Below are 19,372 nucleotides of genomic sequence, written 5' to 3'. Positions count from 1 at the left end.
TTTGTGTGAGTACACAGCCAAACCATATCAGTGGCTATTAGAGAACTTGGAAAATTCTGTCTTATAACTGGAATGGCTGTTTCTTTCTTTATAGGCTGGTTTGTGAATCCCTGATAAACTCTGACACTCTTGAGTGGGAAAGAACACAGCTTTGGGCCTTAACATTTAAACTGGTTCGGAAAATAATTGGGGGAGTGGATTACAAGGTATATTTTTCTCATTATAAAAAGTGATTGCTTTCAGATATGATTGATTTTTCAGTGTGCATATCCTATTTTCAGGTGAGAGAAATGATGTGGAAGCATTTACAAAATCTGTGTATTTCTTCTGGTATATCTCCTGAAGAGATTTAAAATTACTCAGTTGTTCCCATGGCTCCTCTATTCCCCTCCCAACATTCTTATAAATACAGGTAGCTAATACATTTTTATGAAGAGTAGGGAAGTCACAAAGCAGAATCCATGTTCCTTCATGCTGCAAGTGTTATGATCCCTTCAAATGAAAGCACAGAGCAGGGGTGTGTGGAACTGAGAAGGGATGGTAGGCACCACTGATGAAGGGAGCAAGACCTGCTTCACCTCCCTTGGATGTGAGTCTTACCTCAACTAATATCTTCAGCACTTTGGGCTCTTGACCAAAAACAACATAACGCTCTCTAATTTTGTCTCATAAAACGGCTTAGGGACTCCATAGCTACAAAAGCCATTCTGTATCTTCAGGAGACTTTTGTTATTGTCCTTTTCCCAAGAACTACTAGTGTCTGACCCTGTGCTTTATTTCTGCATTTTCTCTAATCTGAAATGACTTACCAGATAATGACCTAACAGATAATTATTAGTTTAAATCATGATTTATCACACAGTTAACTCTAAGAAGCTTTTGATAATTATTTTCTCTTTACTCAGACTTATGCAATTTTTGCCTTCTTATTTGTATGGTACTTCATAATTGTTCTTTTATGTATATATTCTGTCTTTTACAAGCTTGGTTACCTAGTTCATCGTCAATAAATGCATGTTGAATGAAATTTCTTCTTTATATATCAGATAATGTAACTGGTATTAGATATGTGGAAATGATTAACAGAATAGCCTCGGATATCCTTGAAAGATTAAAGTATGTGATGGATGAGAAGGGAGAATAGGCCAGTCACAGTGACTCACACCTATAATCCCAGCACAAAAGAGAGTGAGCAGAAAGAATCCTCTACCAAAATGTTTAATACTGTTACTCAAGTTTTCAGAGTGCTTTCAAGTCTTGTTAAAATGTATTTCTGTCTGTATGTATAAATTAAGGTGTTTGACCCTTGTAACAGTGGAAACCCTTCTATTGTTATGAGGGCCAAAAAAGCTTGGCAAACCGTATAATGACTTTTTTTGCTCGTTGTATTGTAAGACAGTCTTCAGAATTCTGTTTTGGAACATGACTCTTCTCTTGAGTTAATGTTAAGGACTTAGATAGTAACTAGGATTCAGAAAATTTAAAGGTGTGACCTGAAAGGAATATATAACCCTGAAACCTTTGGATGTTTTAGCTAACACAGTAGACACTACTTAATTTTAACCCATGTCTTTTTTCTTATATCAGGGTGTTCGAGATCTCTTAAAAGTGATTTTGGAGAAGATTTTGACAATTCCTAATACGGTGAGCTCTGCTGTTGTACAGCAGCTTCTGGCAGCAAGAGAGGTAATTTAGACATGTCTGAAATTCATGATCACAACCTCAAAAAAGTCTAGCTTTGTTTAGGTCTGTGCTTTTAATACTTATGATATTTTGTGAGATGCTCTATTTCTTCTACAAAAAGAAAAATCACTTCTATTTTAAAAGATGCTAGTTCCCTTATATTTCAAAAGGACATTTTAAATTTTAATTCATGGTTTTAAATTACGAAAACAATGAAATAGAAATTAAAATAGCTTAAACCATTACAAGACCTCAGCATGTGGACCACTTAAAAGATCTTTGTACTTTGTAACTAGTATTGCAAGAATTGTTAAGTTGGTCTGTTGCTCTCCTGTTTAAGTGTGCCAATATTTAAAGCATGTGCAAGGTTATTGACTAACCATTAACAATGTATTCCATTGTTTATTAATCTTTATTTTTAGATATTTTTTGCATATAAATGTATTCTTTTATGCTACAGTTGAAACCCAATAAATCCAATAAATAATATCTCTACATTTTATTTTAATCGACAAGTAGTAATTGTCTGTGTGTGTATATATATATTATACTTATTTTTTTAATGATAACACTTAAAATCTCTCTTAGCAATTTTGAAGTATACATTATATTGTTATTAACCATAGTCACCATAAGGTCCAATAGGTCTCTTGAACTTATTCCTCTTGTCAAACTGAAATTTTGTTCTTTGACCAACATCTCTCCAGAAAGTAACATCTGTACTTTTTAATCTTCTTTGTTGTCATTATCATTGTTGTATTTAAAAGGCTCACATGGACCAGATTCAGTGGCCCATGTCTGTAATCCCAGTGCTTTGGGAGGCCGAGGCAGGAGGCTCATTTAAGCCCATTGTCTTTACAAAAAATTAGAAAGTTAGCCGGGCCTGCTGGCGTACACCTGTAGTCCCAGCTACTCTGGAGGCTGAGGTGGGAACACCACTGGAGCCCCAGAGGTCGAGGATGGTAGTGAGCCATGATTGTGCCACTGCACAAAGCCTGGGCAACAGAGCAAGACCCTGTCTCAAAAAAAAAAAAATAATGATAATAAATAAAATAAAAGGCTTATATGTGGGACTAGTCAAGAATGATGTGGCGTTTTTATTTTTCTTAGGTTATAGCATATATCTTGGAAAGAAATGCCTGCTTATTACCAGCCTATTTTGCAGTCACTGAGATCAGGAAACTGTATCCTGAAGGCAAACTTCCACATTGGGTAAATTTTATATTTCCCGAATTTTTAATATAAATTTTAATATAAATTTTCGGCTGGGTTTGGTGGCTCACAGCACTTTGGGAGGCGAAGGTGGGAAGATGATTTGAGGACAAGAGTTCAAGACCAACTTGGGTAACATAACAAGACGCTGTCTCTACAAAACATTAAAAAACACACATACATATTATCCAGGCATAGTAGCACATGCCTATAGCCCCAGCTACTCAGGAGCTGAGGCAGGAGGATTACTAGAAACCAGGAGTTTGAGGCTGCAGTGAGCTGTGATCGTGCCACTATACTCCAGCTTCGGCAACAGAATGAGACCCCGTCTCACACACGGAAAAGGGTATTTTGTCAAAAACAGTTACATTAATCTTATTTTTGTGTGCTTATTCTTTTAATGATGACTTTATCCTTAGATAATATGTATATTTTTAATCATGAAAGAAATACATTTCTTCATGATTAAAGAAGAATCATTTCTTTCATTTCTTTCATTTCTTTCATTTCTCTGCATTTCCATTGAGACAATTTATATGCCATGTGATAAAATATGGTCAGCTTCATCAAATAGCTAAGGATATAGTGGTGTGACTTGGTTTAATTCAGGGACAGATGAACTGGTGAGTGATTTTTTTAGAAGGAAGCAAAAGGGAGCTAACCTTTAAATAGTTATCATGTGCCAGGGCATTGTACTAAATCTTTACATATATTATCTCATTTTATGTAAATGTTCACGATATTTCGGGGCAGTCTCAATTTTCCTTTTGTACTATTTACTTAACTTCCCTCTTTCTTTTTCTCTTCAGTTACTTGGAAACCTAGTATCAGACTTTGTGGATACCTTCAGGCCCACCGCAAGGATAAACTCCATTTGTGGTAGGATTATAATTTTAAATATGCCAAGTAGTACCTGATTTTTAGTAATCTAACTATTGAACAAAGCTGAGGGATGGTCTCTTAATATGTGCCTTGGTGGCTTGTCATATTGGTGACTCTAAGAGCTTAATATAATGTCTTTCACTTGTTTTCACTTACTTTGTATGCCAAATACAGGGAGGAAAAAGAAACTCTCTGGAATGGGTTTAATCTTCATTTAAAACCATTCTAGAAGTGGGTTTCTTGGTGATTAGAAAGACATTTGAATACAGCTAGTAAAGCACCATGGAATTTCTAGGCAGCTGGAAGGCTCAACAGACCTGTCCTTCTGTGGCTACAGAACGTGAAGGTGTCAAGCTCACTCAGCCCATTCTAATTCCCACTTTTGCTCTTCCTTTCATCTAATTTTCCATTTTCCCATGTTTTGTTAGAGTCTCTGAACTTTCTTTTAAAAATAACCGTGTGATTTGGCAATTTTTGCAGTGCCCACGTATCCTCTTGAATTATTTCTAGAAATCATGGTGACCTCAGAACTGTGTGGAAATATAGACCATTGTTTATTCAGTGATCAAATATTGGGTTCTTCCTATGAGCCAGGTGCTGTTCTAGATACTGAAAATACAAAAATAATCTAAATAGACACTAGACAGATAATTATCAGATTTCTAGCTTTTGTAACTGAGTGAATATTGATACCATGTAGTGAATTATGGAAGCAAAGTAGGTTGGAGAAGGATGATAAATTTGAGACATGTTAAGTTTGAGGTGCTTGTAGGACATCCAAGTGACAATATTTGTTAGGCAGTTGGATGTATGAGCTGATAGTCATATGTGACATGTAAAGCCTCTAAATATCCTGCATAAAGTTTAATCATATTGACACTGAACTAGCGGTCTTAAACTTTTTCCTGTAAAGGGGCATTTAGTAAATATTTTAAGCTTCATAGGCTACAGAATCTGTTCCAAATACTCAGCTCTGCCATTGGACTGCAAAGGCAGTTGTGTTCCAATAAAACTTTACAAAAACAGGTCCCAGGCTGGATTTGGCCCATGGATTATAGTTGGCTGATCTCTGCCCTAGACATTTAGACAAAATGCAACATTTTCAACTTTGGAAAGCCTGTGCAAATTGATCTTCAACTATCTGAACTAAAAATACAATTCCCAAACTTCAGTCTCATTGAAACATTTTTATAAGCCATTTTTAAACCAAACCAATGCCTATTTCAGCATATATGTTCATTAAATATTTATGAAGTGAATGAAGTACTACTGCGTTCACGTTTACTTAAAAACATTTTTGTGATACGTACAGGTCGCTGTAGTCTTCTGCCAGTTGTAAATAACTCGGGTGCCATTTGTAATTCATGGAAACTGGATCCTGCAACTCTTCGTTTTCCTTTGAAAGGCCTTTTGCCATATGATAAGGTATGTTGCTAAATAGAATGACACTTTTAGTCCATCTGACAGTCTTCAACCTAGATTATGTGTGATGCTAAATTGTTGCTTCATAATCTGAAGAAGTAAATATTTAATGAAAGATAGCTTATAGTTTATCATGTTATTCTAGTATCCAAATATACCCTGTGGTTGATGCTGTTGTGGGTGTTTATGCTCCAGTGGTCCACCTCTGGCAAGGTATTTGGAGGTGGGAAACTGAAATTTTAAATTGATTCCTTGATTAAGTCCCCACATTTTAAAAGTGGTAGAGCTTTTCAATGTGAACTCAGTCTGATTCCAGAATCTACACTCTTAACACCTGTGCTATCAAGTTATTTGTCCTTCCAAATTTGGAAATAGTGTTTTTGTTTACATTTGTAAAACAGTATTTAGAAACTGTCTTCATTCTTCTTAGATTACATTTCTGAACAGAAAATTACTTCATTACAATGATACTTAAGACTAATGTGACTATATTTGAAGTCACATTTCTAAGTTTAACCCTAAAGGGAAGAGGGTATGCTTTTTCAAATCACTGAAATTTTGATACACCCTTTAAGGGGCACCAGTCCTTCTAAATTGTTGCATTAGTGAGCAGTCTTGCTGACTGGACTGATAATTTTTTGGGCCTAGTTGCTCTTTTTACAACTATATCTGCATGGTCAACTCTTGCTAAAAGAACGTCTTCGTAAAACAGTCACTTTGGTTATTCTGTTTTAAAATGCCTCAGGAGTTCTTTAAAATTAGCACATTGAAGTGAATGTTTATGTACTCGACCCCTTTCCCAGACATTTTACTGTTAAAATGAAGAAAGAAACAGTAAACAAAGACATTCCGGTAGATGGGGTGAATAGAGAGGGATTACAGGCTGATAGGAATGAATTTAAAAGAAAAAAAAAAAAGAAATTTAATACCATAACTGTTTCTAAGGTTTTTACATCATAGTTACAATAGCATAGTCTTTTAAAGATTATCTTAAAAATAGGTATATAAAGTGATTTTTTTTTCTTTCTGTCCATCCACCTAAGGGGACATTTAAAAACATCCAGCTAACCTTATGCAGGCTGTACTTGAGGTCTGTAAGAAGAAAAACTTTCATTAACTCTATCAAAATGTTATGTCCCAAGCAACATAGAAATGAAAACGATGTGCTCTAGAAAGCCATTAGATGACTTAGAAACCATCTAGCATCATGGAAGAGTTAAAATAAACTAGAATGAAATCCTTCTAAATTAATCTATTTAATAAACATAAATTAATATTTTTAAATTAATATCTTTTAAGTATGGGCAGGCAAAATTAACAAATATAAATAGGCTTATCGCTGTTTCATCTACTTCTCAAAAAGTTGATACGCTTTAAGCTAAAAAGCTGTTTTTTGAATCTTATTAGGAAAATAGGGAATTGATTGGTCTATATTCAAGACATTGAATAAACATTCAGCTTGTCATTTGGAAAACTCTGAAAAAGATTTTGTTTTTAATGTCGCTTTCTAGTATTATTTTTTGTTTGATTATTTGTTTCTTAAATCAGGCTCTCACTCTGTCACCCAGGCTGGAGTATAGTGGCATGATCACAGCTCACCACACCCCCAACCTTTGGGACTCAGGTGACCTTCCCCACCTCAGCCTCCTGAGTAGCTGAGACTACAGGCATATGCCATCATGCCCGGCTAGTTTTTTGTATTTTTTGTAGCAATGGGGTTTTGCCATATTGCCCAGGCTGGCCTCAAACTCATGGGCTCAAGAGATCTTCCCAACTCGGCCTCCCAAAGTGCTGGGATTACAGGCATGAGCCACTATGCCCGGCCTAGTACTATTTATTATAAACTGAATTTGGCTATCATAAATTATATACTTACATGCCTAGAAAGACTTCTAGAAAATTGACTTAAGTTTTAACAGAAAGGAAGCAAAGATATTATTAATAATGCTTCTTTATGCCTAGGAAACATGATCACCTAGGACAAAATCTATATAAATTGACATTAGTGAGATGCTAAAATTTAGAAAATTTAAACCTTCTGCGTTTTCAGTTAAAGTATAGTGGAAAGTACACTGGGGAAGGGGGATTGGAAGGTCTGGTTCTAGTGTTATCTTTATTGTTACCCTCTGTATGACCCTGGGGCAAGCCGCTTCATCTCAGGTGTCAAATGAGGCAAATGACGGGTGGGAACAGATGAACTGTAAGCACTAAAATCCTATAATTTTTTTCCCACTAGATACTGCCTACTCTGTGAAGGTAACAAGTGCCTTTAGAGGATTTTTAAATCTCATTCCTAATAATTTGGATTAATGTTGACATTGATCTTGAAGCAATGATTTTCTTATTTTCTTTAAAGGATCTCTTTGAACCACAGACTGCTTTGTTGAGATATGTATTGGAGCAGCCTTATTCCAGGGATATGGTCTGCAATATGCTAGGTTTAAATAAGCAGGTACTGTACTATGCTGGAAACCTAGTAAATTCTGCATAGAATCTGCACTATTCTTTTCTCTTTTCTTTGCTATAGCTAACTGAGCAAAACAGTTAAAGACTACTTAGTGACTTTTAAAAATATACATGGTTTTTTAAACAATGTATTATTCCTACCATTTATAGATTACTTTAAGAATGTTTAAATTTAAAAAGAAAAATTTTTTAAATTGGTTTATTTTGCATTGCTTTTTTTTCTATAAGGCCAGTTTCAAGTATACCTTTTGCCAGAGAAACCTACACATGACTTAACCATAATTTTTGACTTTTTTTTGTTGTTTGGGTGTCTGTTTTTATATAACCCTTGGTACCTTCAGCGTGGCCTTCTTGCTGACTTTTTTTTTTTTTGGTGTGTGTTTGCTTGTTTTTGGTGGTTTAACATGTGGGAGGGTTTGTGCTGACTCTGGGTTCCTTGAGGCTGGCCTCATAGTCACTGTTTTGTCTTTTCTTTTTTTCTTCCTTTATTTTTGTTCTGTCCTGTCTTGTCCTGCCCATCCTCCAATGCTCTAGACCTTGAACATTGCTCAGGTATGTTCACAACCTTACTGTTGTATTGTGACTAACGATACGCTGGCCGCTTTGTAGCCACTGATTCCATTTAGAGAATACGTGTATGGTCGGGGCTTGAAATTGGCAGGACCATGCTGAGACCAAGGCCACTAAAAAACGATTTCTTCTTGGGATATGAGAGTTATTTTTGGTGGATTGTTTTTGTTTTTGTTTTTTTGGTGTTTGTTTTTTTTAATATTATTTTTTTTTCTTTTTTTCTTTTTTTTTTTTTTTTTTTTTTGGTAACAAAGAGACAACACCTGGCACTCAATGAAGCCTGTCACTTTTTGATGGTTTATTTTTCCTTCCCACTCCATTTACTTTTTCCTACTTTAGGGCTAAAGCTAGCCTGGTGGAATTTTCAGAGATGGAAAGATTTATGGTGGCCTTTATCTTTCCAGACTACTAAAACAAATAAAGAAAAATAACAACAACAGAAATACTTATGTTGCTTTGCCTTAAAACAAAAACAAATTAAAAACAACACAAAAAAGAGAAAAAAGGCACTTTAGTAGAGATATGCTGCTTTTAAAAGTTGGAGTGGTAAACTTTATACAGGAAAGGCTTTTTTGGAAACATGGGGATTGACTAAAAAATGTCAGACTCTTAGGTGACCCCACACCTGCTTGACAAACACCCTTCTTTGTCAGTCTTTGCCAGAAGTGTCTTCCTCCTAGAGTGAGCTCCTCTCAACTGACGCTCACCTGCGGTGGGAGAAAAACACTATGGCCAAACTTTATAAATCAAACTCTTATACAGTCCCAAGTCTGTTCCAGGACTTTTCACCTTTGATATTTTAAACAAAATAGTGGTTCCAATTATTTTTGTTAAAAATTTTTGAGCCCAACATATTAAAATAGACCAGCTTTTTGATTTTAAAAAGACGTTCTTGTCTAGGTTATATAAAATAGCGTTACTGTTTGCAATACTATAGTGAAGGTTGTGCCAGTGCTTCCATTTATAAAGCCCTATTTTTAAGGACATATAGCTTGGCCATAAAACTTGCTCAGTGTTGAAACTTTGCATGCCAAACCTCACCCTAGTAGCAGTATCTCTTTTATTATTTTAAGTTTTTCTTCTGAAAAATTTGCCAAGTTTCCTTGTTTGGACAAGCTTTTGTACATGTGAAACTGAAACTGCTTCACACTAGAGTATCTGACAGTTACCTCATATAATCTGTCAATTTAACATCTTAAATACCAAGTCATTAATTCTGATCAACTTTCATTGAATTAGAGGTAAGTATTCAGTTAACTTTGAAAGAATGCTTCATGCTGTTTTAAAAGTAATTTTTACAGTGAATCTTAAGTCATACTTGACTCAATTTTTTTACAGTTTGGTGGATAAATGTACCCATGGTCATTTGAGCTGCAAATACCTTCCCCCAGATATCCTTAGCTATCCTAAGCTTTTTTCTTTTGGGGGCGGGCAGCTCTTCTTAAACTAGAAATTGACGAAACAATTGAGAGTATTTCTGATCTGATCATTTTGATAACAAGTTTCAACCTAAAAAGTTTATGACTAAGACATAAATCCATAAAAAATAAAGTTTATAATGGAAATGCTGACAGAACATTATTAGTATTGGTACCACTGTAGTGTAAACATTGTCAAAAATTCACAATTCATCAGTAATCGTTTTCATAGAAAACTCTTTAGTTAAGGGTTGTGTAGATAGAAGACAATATGCTCAGTTGACATGATATTTTTACCTACTGGAAAGTAGACTAGAAAATGAGAACACACAGGATAAGAAGCATATGATTAAAGATAACCAAATCATCGTATTACATCTTTTATCATTACAGAACTGCATCCTACACTATACTTTCTTGTCCTTTCTCTAGCAATGTGATAATTTACTCATAGCTTTTGAAACCTTAAGAGCTGTTCACATTACATTTTCCAGTAGGAATTGGGTTATATTTTATGCTATTATTGGTTTCAGCAAGTCATAAATAGCCCAGTTCCGTGACCGGCAAGATGGAGCGTTAGACTTCAACTCACAGTGGAAAAATCTTGTTTTTTATGTGCTTACACAAGTTTGTATTCTTTCTGCTGAATAAAAGCACTGTAAAACAGATACACTCCTCAGCTTCTTACATGGTGGTGTATCAACCTTGGCTACTATGAGACAGTGAAGTATTCATCATTCATTTGATCTTATGTTAATCAGTAAGTTTCTCTTTGAAATTATTCTGATTATTGGTAACTTTCTCGGTTAAAGCAGTGAATATGATTTTGAAAGAGAAAATGACATTGAAAGGAATTTTTCTTCCCAACTTCTCCTGAGTAGATATTATTTTAAAATTGATTTACATCACTGAAATAATTTAAAATTAATTTAAGCTCACCTGAGTACAGTATGTTAAAATTTTGCTGCAAAAGCATTATGAGAACTGTACATGAAAAGTGTCAAGTACTACTCAATATAGGATATGAGATGCTAAGACTGAAAAGCGCTATCATTTGCCATTTGAAATAGTGCTGGGAAGGAATCGGGCATAGGTCAAGGGTTAATATTAATGTTTCTATTAATGTCATTTGCCTAATTTTTAGCTTTTATCAAAGCTGAAAATTTTAAATGAAGTTTCAATATAGTTTGGGCTACTAGGTAGAAATAGAATTGTTAAAATATTGAATTTAAATAGTCTTAAAACAGGTTTTAACTAAGTAGACATATAGTTATGATGTATATTAACAAATTTAACTTTATATGTCAGTATTTTGAAGACTTAAATTCACCAAAGCTTTCACAAAACAAGATGTGAACAGTTACAGGCATAGCATCCATTGGCTTATGAAATAATCTTAGCCTAGTGGTTGACAGTTAACTTTTATTCATAGATTCTGAAACTGCTTTACAAATGTTTTTTCCACTTTGTAAAACCATCTGCTATGTAGTAGAGAGTCTTAATTTTAATGTGCCTGTCTTTAAATAATTGAAAACTAAAGCAGTTTATTATTCTGAAGTAGCAGTACAGATCATTTTGTAGCTCAGACTTTTTTTTTTTTTTTTGATATTACCAAAATTTACAGATAAAGCAACATATTTAAGCTGTCTTTAAACTTGATTTGAGAAATATCCTTGGCTTTAACTAAAAACACCTGGGAAATCTGTAGTTAATCCTGATAGCTCTTCTGCTACATTCAGGTACTAGAGCATTAGGGACTGCAGAGATTCCTGACTGACTTAATTTTTGACAGAAAAGTTAAGGGTCATGGCACGTGTTGAAAGACCATCAGCTTTAACTGTAAATTTCCTAGTTCTTGCTTTGTCAAAATCGTAATATTTTTGCTTTCCTTTTAAAATCATTAACTGTATGACAGTCACTATATGCCTAAAAATATGTAGGGGAAACTCCAGTTTTTTTCTTAAATAGCTAATACTGAAAAGGGAAACTCCAAAATGACTCAGGTGCTAAAAACCAATTTTATTTAGTTTGCTCTTTTTTCCTAAAGCAGATTGATGGAAGACCATTATGGATGGAGAAATAGATGACAAATTGGTCAGTTTCCAAACTGGAAGCAAATTCCCATCACTAGTGAAAAATTCCTACTGGAAATCCTGGCTTTACTTCTTTTCACAATTTTTTCTGACTCTGTATACTTTGAATGATCTCACTCTAAATTTGTGTTGTCTGACACATTTCTTAGGTTGTTGGTGGTTGGCAGAACTAGTGAATTTCAAGCCCTGTACACAGTAGTTTTGCATGCCGATTTAAGAAATAGTCTGTAGTGTTGTCTGTTGCACTTTGCTCTGCTTCATAATGATAATTATATTTGGAGGAAAAGTATTGTAGTCTCAACTGGTGGTGTTAATATTGCTATTTGTAAACCTGTAATGTGGTTGAACTGTGGTCATGGCATTGTGTTTTTGGAAAAAATATGAAACAACCATTGATGCTTATCATTTGGATAGATGTTTGTTTTATTTGCATGCTTTAAGAAACTGCAGCTATATTGGAGCTTTACAAGTTTGGAGCTGGCAAAGAGCATGCAAAAGAGGGGATGCTATTCATTATGTCTTGTTTATTTCCAAATTTGTCCCCATTTTGCATTTTTTCCCTAAATTTGAAAAAATCATATCCCTTTTTCATGGCAAAAGACTGATAATCACACCTAAAGTTTAGGGGGAAAGATCTGTATTAGTAATTGTATTCACTAGAAGGGCTTCCAACTGCCTGCTACTAAGTCATATAACATATTTATAAAGGAAATATGAAAATGGCTTAAACATGGCTTAACATATTTCTTTTGGTAAAAGTATATTTTTTAAATCACTTTTAAAAGCACAGATCTTTTTGCCTCTAGAAAGGGAAGCTGCATTCTCATTTTTAGTGTTTAAACTGAATTCTTTTTCTTGTTTTAGATTTTAAAGTGGTCTAATTTAAAATTAAAGCTGCATTATGTTTGGCTTCCAAGAAGGAAGAGCAGAGATCAATTTTTTTCCGCTTGTGGAAGAAGTTTCCATTTCAGTGTCAGGACCAATACCACACATTGAAAACAGATGTTGAATAATCTGGTAGCTATTTAGATATACCTCTGTATATAAAGTTAGTGTAAACTTATAGGGGTTACTTTAAAGAGATTCACATACCTGCTCTATTTGTTCCGTCACAATATTTGCTCCCTGTAAATCCAGGGTTTTCATCTTTCAACTTAGATTGCAAAATTAATACTGCTATCCCTGTTTCATATGCTTTAAAACGTTACCTTTTTCCAAAGGATAAATAACAGAATTTTCTACGATGCATTGCCCTTTGTCAAATTGAAAGAATAATGTCCAGAGTGGAAGTCAAAGTTAATGGGAAGTCTGTTTTGTAGGAAACCTCAAAAAATTTTTTTGAAACTTATCCTGTATGATAATAGAACGTGATGCAGCTTTAATAGACTAAATCTAACCTTAACTTCTTAAGTTCAACTTCATTCCATGCTTCTCAGCCTCTTGTTACAATTAATGCTCATTAACTGGTAACTTCTGAAACTAACCGAGAGGCTTTTGGAATACTGTATTTAATCTCTGCCCTACAGCACAAGCAGCGCTGCCCTGTGCTGGAGGACCAGTTGGTGGATCTGGTTGTTTATGCCATGGAGCGATCTGAGACCGAGGAGAAGTTTGACGATGGGGGAACAAGCCAACTCCTGTGGCAGCATCTCTCAAGTCAGCTCATTTTCTTTGTGCTTTTCCAGTTTGCAAGTTTTCCACATATGGTGCTTTCTCTTCATCAGAAGGTATGTACTAAATCTTTTGGTCGGAGTGGCTTCACCTGTTGATTACTGGATTTTAGACTGCTATAGGCATTCCCTAGTAATTTTAGAACTTGCAGAAGTTCTGAGCCCTAATTTCTGTCCTGTTCACTGCTTTTATAGTTTCTTAACTTTTTACTTTCTTGTCACTATAAAAACAGGATTCAGTCATTCATCCTATGTATTCCCAGTACAGGCACCAGCGGATACAAGATGAAAAGACACTGTAATATCCTCAAGAAGCACCTCACTAAAGGAGGAGATATTTTATATATACACACAACACACAAACAGTATGATTATATCTTATAGTTATTATAATGAAAGCACATTTCCCTGCAATACAAATAGAAGGGAATAGTCTCTAAGGTTGCAGTGAGCCGAGATCACACCACTGCACTCCAGCCTTGGTGACAGAGCAAGACTCCGTGTCAAAAAAAAAAAAAAAAAAGGAATAGTCTCTATCAGAGATATCAGGGACGGCTGTATCAAAGAGATCTTTAAGCTAACACCTGAAGGACAAACAGAAACTTGCTAAGAGAAAAAGAAAAGTGTTTCCTACCTATAAGACCATCATTTAGAAAGGGATAGAGATGTGTGAGAACTAGAAATAAAAATATGAAGGGGAAATGGTTGATGAGATAAGGAAGGTGGGAAAGCAAGGGCAGACATGGAGAACTTTAAATGGCCATGTGCCTGTTCTAAGGAGTTTAGATTTTGTTTTGGAGGCAGTGCAGAGGAGAATGGCATCATCATATGCAAGTTGGAAAAATGCTAATGTCCACATGGAGAAAGTGGGTGGTGTAGCGATGGACAGGTACAAAGCCAGAGGCAAGGAAATTAGTGAGAGATACTGCAGTGGGCTAGGTGCTAAAGGTCTAAACCAGGACAGAAAGGAGGAGCCAGAGATGGGGGATACTGAAGTGAAATAGGACTAGGTGACTGACAGTGAATAGAGGGAGTAGCAGGAGTCTAGGCTTGCTCAGTGGTTCCTACTCTGGGAATGAATAGAAGGGAGGACGATGAATCCAAAAAAGGAAGACAAGTGGAAGACTTAAGTTTGTGGGAAAAGTCGTTTTTTGTCAAAAATTTTAGACATATTGAATGGGAATAATATAATGTTGTTTTATATAACATCTCCACAGCATGGATTATCTTGGGGAAAATTTTTCGTAAATATTGTTAAAATCCTTTTAACCACCTTCTCCCAGAAACCACCATTAGTTTCTGTTTAATGTACAGAAAACCGGCCGGAGTGGGGGCGTGGGGGGTGGCTCACTCCTGTAATCCCAGCACTTTGGGAGGCCGAGGCCAGTGGATCGTTTAAGTTCAGGAGTTGGAGACCAGCCTGGGTAACATGGCAAGACCCCATCTCTATCCTTATTCTAAAAAGACATAAATAAATAAATAAGAAACAAAATGTACAGAAAACCAGGAAGCATTTTATGATAACCAGTCCATGATAATTTCAAATTAAAAAAAAAAAAAAAAATCCTTTTGGTAAGATAGAGTATTCCCCAGGTTTTGATGAGATTTTTTAAATAAGAATTATCCCATATTAAACTTGATTCTCATGCACACATGATCAACTTGACTATGTTCTAAAACTGCATTTTTTTATATGCATAGTTGTTTGGGGGAGCAGGAAATAAGCATATATATAATACTAAAATAAATTAGCAGGTTTTGCATGGTATGTCTTGAATTGAGACTAAGTAATTACTAAGTACCAAAGTTAGATGCTGACTTTCTGAGAGCAAGAACCAGGGTTTCTCTTTAAAAACAACAACAACAAATAATAATAATAAAAACTTTCTATGTTCATCTCTTTAAGTAGCCGTGTATACATGTATATTTAAACATCTTTTATAGTTAGCAGGGCGAGGACTGATTAAAGGCAGAGATCATCTTATGTGGGTTCTCCTGCAATTCATTTCTGGAAGTATTCAGAAAAATGCACTAGCTGATTTTCTCCCCGTGATGAAGCTCTTCGACTTGCTATACCCAGAAAAAGAAGTAAGCTTTACTGAGTAACTATTCATAACAACGTGATGAGTAAATTATGTCTGATTTATGTTTAAGGATTTTAGTGTGATTTTGTGTATTTCTAAAGTTTATGCTAAATCACAATTGAGTATTAGGTGTAGCAAGCTCTTTCTCTACATTCTAGGTAGGTCTGCAGTTTTAGAAATCACGAAAACTGTTTTAATCTATATACATCATTGAATGGCCAGATAACAGTCTCTATTAATAGCTATTTTTTCTTTGGCAGTTGAGCCTCAGTATGTCCCCTGGGTGTTTTATCATGTAAGATATTTGAGTAAAATGTGATGTATTTTGGTGACTGCCATTTTCTAGAAGTACTTTATTATGAATTGTTGTTGTTGAGACGGAGTTTCAGTCTTGCACCCAGGCTGGCGTGCAGTGGTGTGATCTCAGCTCACTGCAACCTCCACCTCCTGGGTTCAAGTAATTCTCCTGCCCCAACCTCCCGAGTAGCTGGGATTACAGGCACATGCCACCATGCCCGACTAATTTTTGTATTTTTAGTAGAGACAGGGTTTTGCTGTGTTGGCCAGGCTGGTCTTGAACTCCTGACCTTAGGTGATCTGCCCAGAAAATTTTAAGATGAAACAAGACTATTTCTCGATGATGGATATAACATGGTGGGGTTATAGTAACCCCACCATGCACTAGCTGTAACCCCACCATATTATACCCATCATCAAGAAATACTCTTGTTTCATCTTTCCTCCTTATCTTTTTTGTTAAAGTTGGGCAATTTTCAAGCAAATTCCAGACACCCATATCATTTTACCCGTTAATTGACATAATGGTCAATATGTTTAATGATAATCATTTAGGTTGCATATTTCTTAGATTTTTATATGTTCTTAAAAATTATTATGAGACTTTTAGAAAGTCTTGTTTTTAGTTACATTTATCACATTTAGTAAGATTTCATGATGTGTTTTAATTTTTAAAAAGTAAAAATTAAAAAATTATTTTTATTTGAGAATGCTCTGCGATAGTAGGAAAAGCTTGACAAAGCACCTGTGAATTTGTGTTACTTTAAGTAAAAACATATACCAAATAAAGCATCTTGTAATAATTTCAAAATTGTATGGCTGTTAGACCTTCTGATTTGTATTATTGAATTATCGGGGCTAAAGTAAGATATATGCTAAAAAGAGTTATGTTAGAAATTGATTACTAAAATACACATAATTATTTAATTCTTCTCTTTCTTCAATTGTGTTATTTTTCAAACTGTTATTTTTCAGTATATTCCAGTTCCTGATATTAACAAACCCCAGTCAACCCATGCCTTTGCAATGACTTGTATTTGGATTCATCTCAATAGAAAAGCTCAAAATGACAACTCCAAGCTACAGATTCCAATACCTCATTCCTTAAGACTTCACCATGAGTAAGTTATTTGCTGCTTGATACTTATTTTTCTTGTTTAATTAATAGCGGATTGTAGACTAATATTGGTCTCGGTGTTTGTGTGAAATTTGGAAATCTCCTCATACCCACTATAGGTAAGGGCAAATACTTGAGATATATGTCATAGCAAGAGAATCTGACCAGCACCTATATCAGGAAACAGCTACAAGATTAGTCTTGCTTTTATGTATAGATTTAAAAAAATTTTTTTTCAAGGCTGATCTTCAGTTGTATATGTTATACTTTAAAGTTATTAGTATAATGAAAGCATATCAAGTTTTACAAATGTAAAAATGTTTCAGAATTTCTCAAGTGCTTGGAACTTGAGCATGAGCTGACTGAGATATTCATCTGTGGGCTGCCAGGATTGATTGAGCTGATCTGGCTGTCATGCCCCTTAATATCTCTTCCAAAGTTGTGATGACTCAAAGAAGATACCATTCTTAGATAGTATTGTATTGTATTGTAGTCAAGGGTGCTAGGAATAGCCTAACTTCCCACCTAGCACTTCTGAAAAGGACTGCCACATCTCTTCATAGGATATGGCAGGGGAGTCAGACTTGATATTTCATTTGGTTTTCATTTTATGAGATACCCCTTAACCACCTTTTCAAAGTGATATCTGTAATGAAGACATTGTTGTGTTTGTACAGACAGATAATAAGTAGAAACCTGGTTCATAGACTTGTGAGTTATTTCTTCAGTCTCTGAAACTTAGCCTAATATGGTGGCTGTATGTGTAGTGCATACTTAACAGATACCCATTAATTGTTTATTTAAAATTATTTTTCTTCTGAAACACTACCCCAACTTCTATGTGTATTCCCACTATACATTTCACACAGAAACTCTAATACGTATGGGAACAAAGATAGCATTAATAAATAATTGCACAAAATTGAACTTTTAAAAAAATACAAATTAACATTATGGAAGTAATTTTCATTTTTTCTTTTTAATGGAACATGAATTTTTAGGTTCCTGCAGCAGAGTCTGAGAAATAAAAGTTTACAGATGAATGACTATAAGATTGCTCTGTTGTGTAATGCATACTCTACAAATTCAGAATGTTTTACATTACCCATGGGAGCTCTGGTAGAAACTATTTATGGAAATGGAATTATGAGGATACCTCTCCCTGGAACAAACTGTATGGCTTCAGGGTCTATTACCCCCTTACCTATGAACCTCCTGGATTCACTGACAGTTCATGCCAAAATGAGGTATGTTCTTTTTATTAGTTTGGTTCCATGTCAGGGAATTGATACGAGTATAGTATAAACCTTTATTTCATGATTTTATGTGTGTAATTTTTCATAGTCAGGTACATTTAGGAAAAAAAAATAGCTTTATTTTATTACAAAAGTAAATATTTTTTATTATAGGAATTCTAGGATAAACAAACCCAAAGAAAGTAATTGTCATAATCTCTCCATGAGAGATAAGCATTATAAAAATTTTTTGCACTTTTTTTTTCGTTTTCTGTAGATACTTAAGAAGGAGGACTAGTGTAGCTAGAGCTTCCAACATTTTTGAGAAGGGCTAGAAATCCAGATTTTTTATTACTAGTCTTTGCTCAGATTTAAAACAGCCACCGTATAGGCCAAAGAGAATTTGTCTGTGGGCCTCCAAGTGGAGCATCAGTTCTAGAGCTATGCTGTTTTTCACATGGTAACCATTGTGATAGAATTACACATGTGCTTCACTTGCATGTATAACAGATTTGTGCAAAGCCCCATTAGAACCTAACATTTGGGTCTTAGCAGTAATATATTAAAGTAAATCTGTGACAGAAGTTATTTAATTTCCCAAATGTATTTTGATGCATCATTTGAGTGACCAAAATCTCTCAAGCTTGCTCTTATAAGTTGAACCCAAAGTTTGTTTTCCCATGAGCAGGGGGATCCGTATGCATATTGAAAGCACCATGGAAACCGGAATGAGTCTCAGGTTGTGCAGTGCATCCTTACCAAGTGTCCTGCACAGCTTAAACACATTAAATGAATCAACTTCATTTGAATCATTTAAGTTCAAATTATACTAAGTTACTTCTAAGTAGAGTAGCCCCTATGTTTATGTCAAAAATATGGATTTTTATTTTCTTCCCTTTTTTTCTCCTCAGCCTTATTCACAGCATTGCAACCAGGGTGATAAAACTTGCTCATGCAAAGTCCAGTGTGGCCTTGGCTCCAGCCCTAGTGGAAACTTACAGTCGTTTATTGGTCTATATGGAAATAGAGTCTTTGGGCATCAAAGGATTTATCAGTAAGACAGGACTTTCTGGTGTTTATAACTATTAATCCATTTATTAACTCTGAAGGTACTTTTCTAGGTCCTGGGGACACAACAGAGAACAAGTCACCACCATGATGGAGCTTATGGAAGGGGACGTTAAATAAATGAAATATATAATATGTCAGGTGATACATGTTAT

At 35.0% G+C, this 19,372-nt stretch overlaps 1 protein-coding gene across 3 annotated transcripts in view; it reads left to right on the top strand.

The window, feature by feature from the left end:
* MED23 (mediator complex subunit 23) overlaps positions 1 to 19,372 on the top strand; it is a 42,133-nt gene that overhangs the window by 4,360 nt on the left and 18,401 nt on the right. For all 3 annotated transcript variants that reach the window (XM_023230579.2, XM_023230578.2, XM_023230577.1), the window contains exons 5-15: positions 95 to 206; positions 1,588 to 1,686; positions 2,794 to 2,895; positions 3,705 to 3,774; positions 5,090 to 5,202; positions 7,556 to 7,651; positions 13,273 to 13,473; positions 15,361 to 15,504; positions 16,773 to 16,918; positions 17,916 to 18,161; positions 19,061 to 19,203. In XM_023230579.2, coding sequence (XP_023086347.1) covers positions 95 to 206; positions 1,588 to 1,686; positions 2,794 to 2,895; positions 3,705 to 3,774; positions 5,090 to 5,202; positions 7,556 to 7,651; positions 13,273 to 13,473; positions 15,361 to 15,504; positions 16,773 to 16,918; positions 17,916 to 18,161; positions 19,061 to 19,203 — 1,472 coding nt within the window. The remainder of the gene's footprint in view (positions 1 to 94; positions 207 to 1,587; positions 1,687 to 2,793; positions 2,896 to 3,704; positions 3,775 to 5,089; positions 5,203 to 7,555; positions 7,652 to 13,272; positions 13,474 to 15,360; positions 15,505 to 16,772; positions 16,919 to 17,915; positions 18,162 to 19,060; positions 19,204 to 19,372) is intronic.

This window comes from Piliocolobus tephrosceles, chromosome 5, assembly GCF_002776525.5.
Source record: "Piliocolobus tephrosceles isolate RC106 chromosome 5, ASM277652v3, whole genome shotgun sequence".
Classification (NCBI taxonomy): Eukaryota; Metazoa; Chordata; class Mammalia; order Primates; family Cercopithecidae; genus Piliocolobus; species Piliocolobus tephrosceles.
The sequence above is the reverse complement of the archived record's forward strand: the minus strand, read 5'-3'. Positions and strand labels throughout refer to the sequence as shown.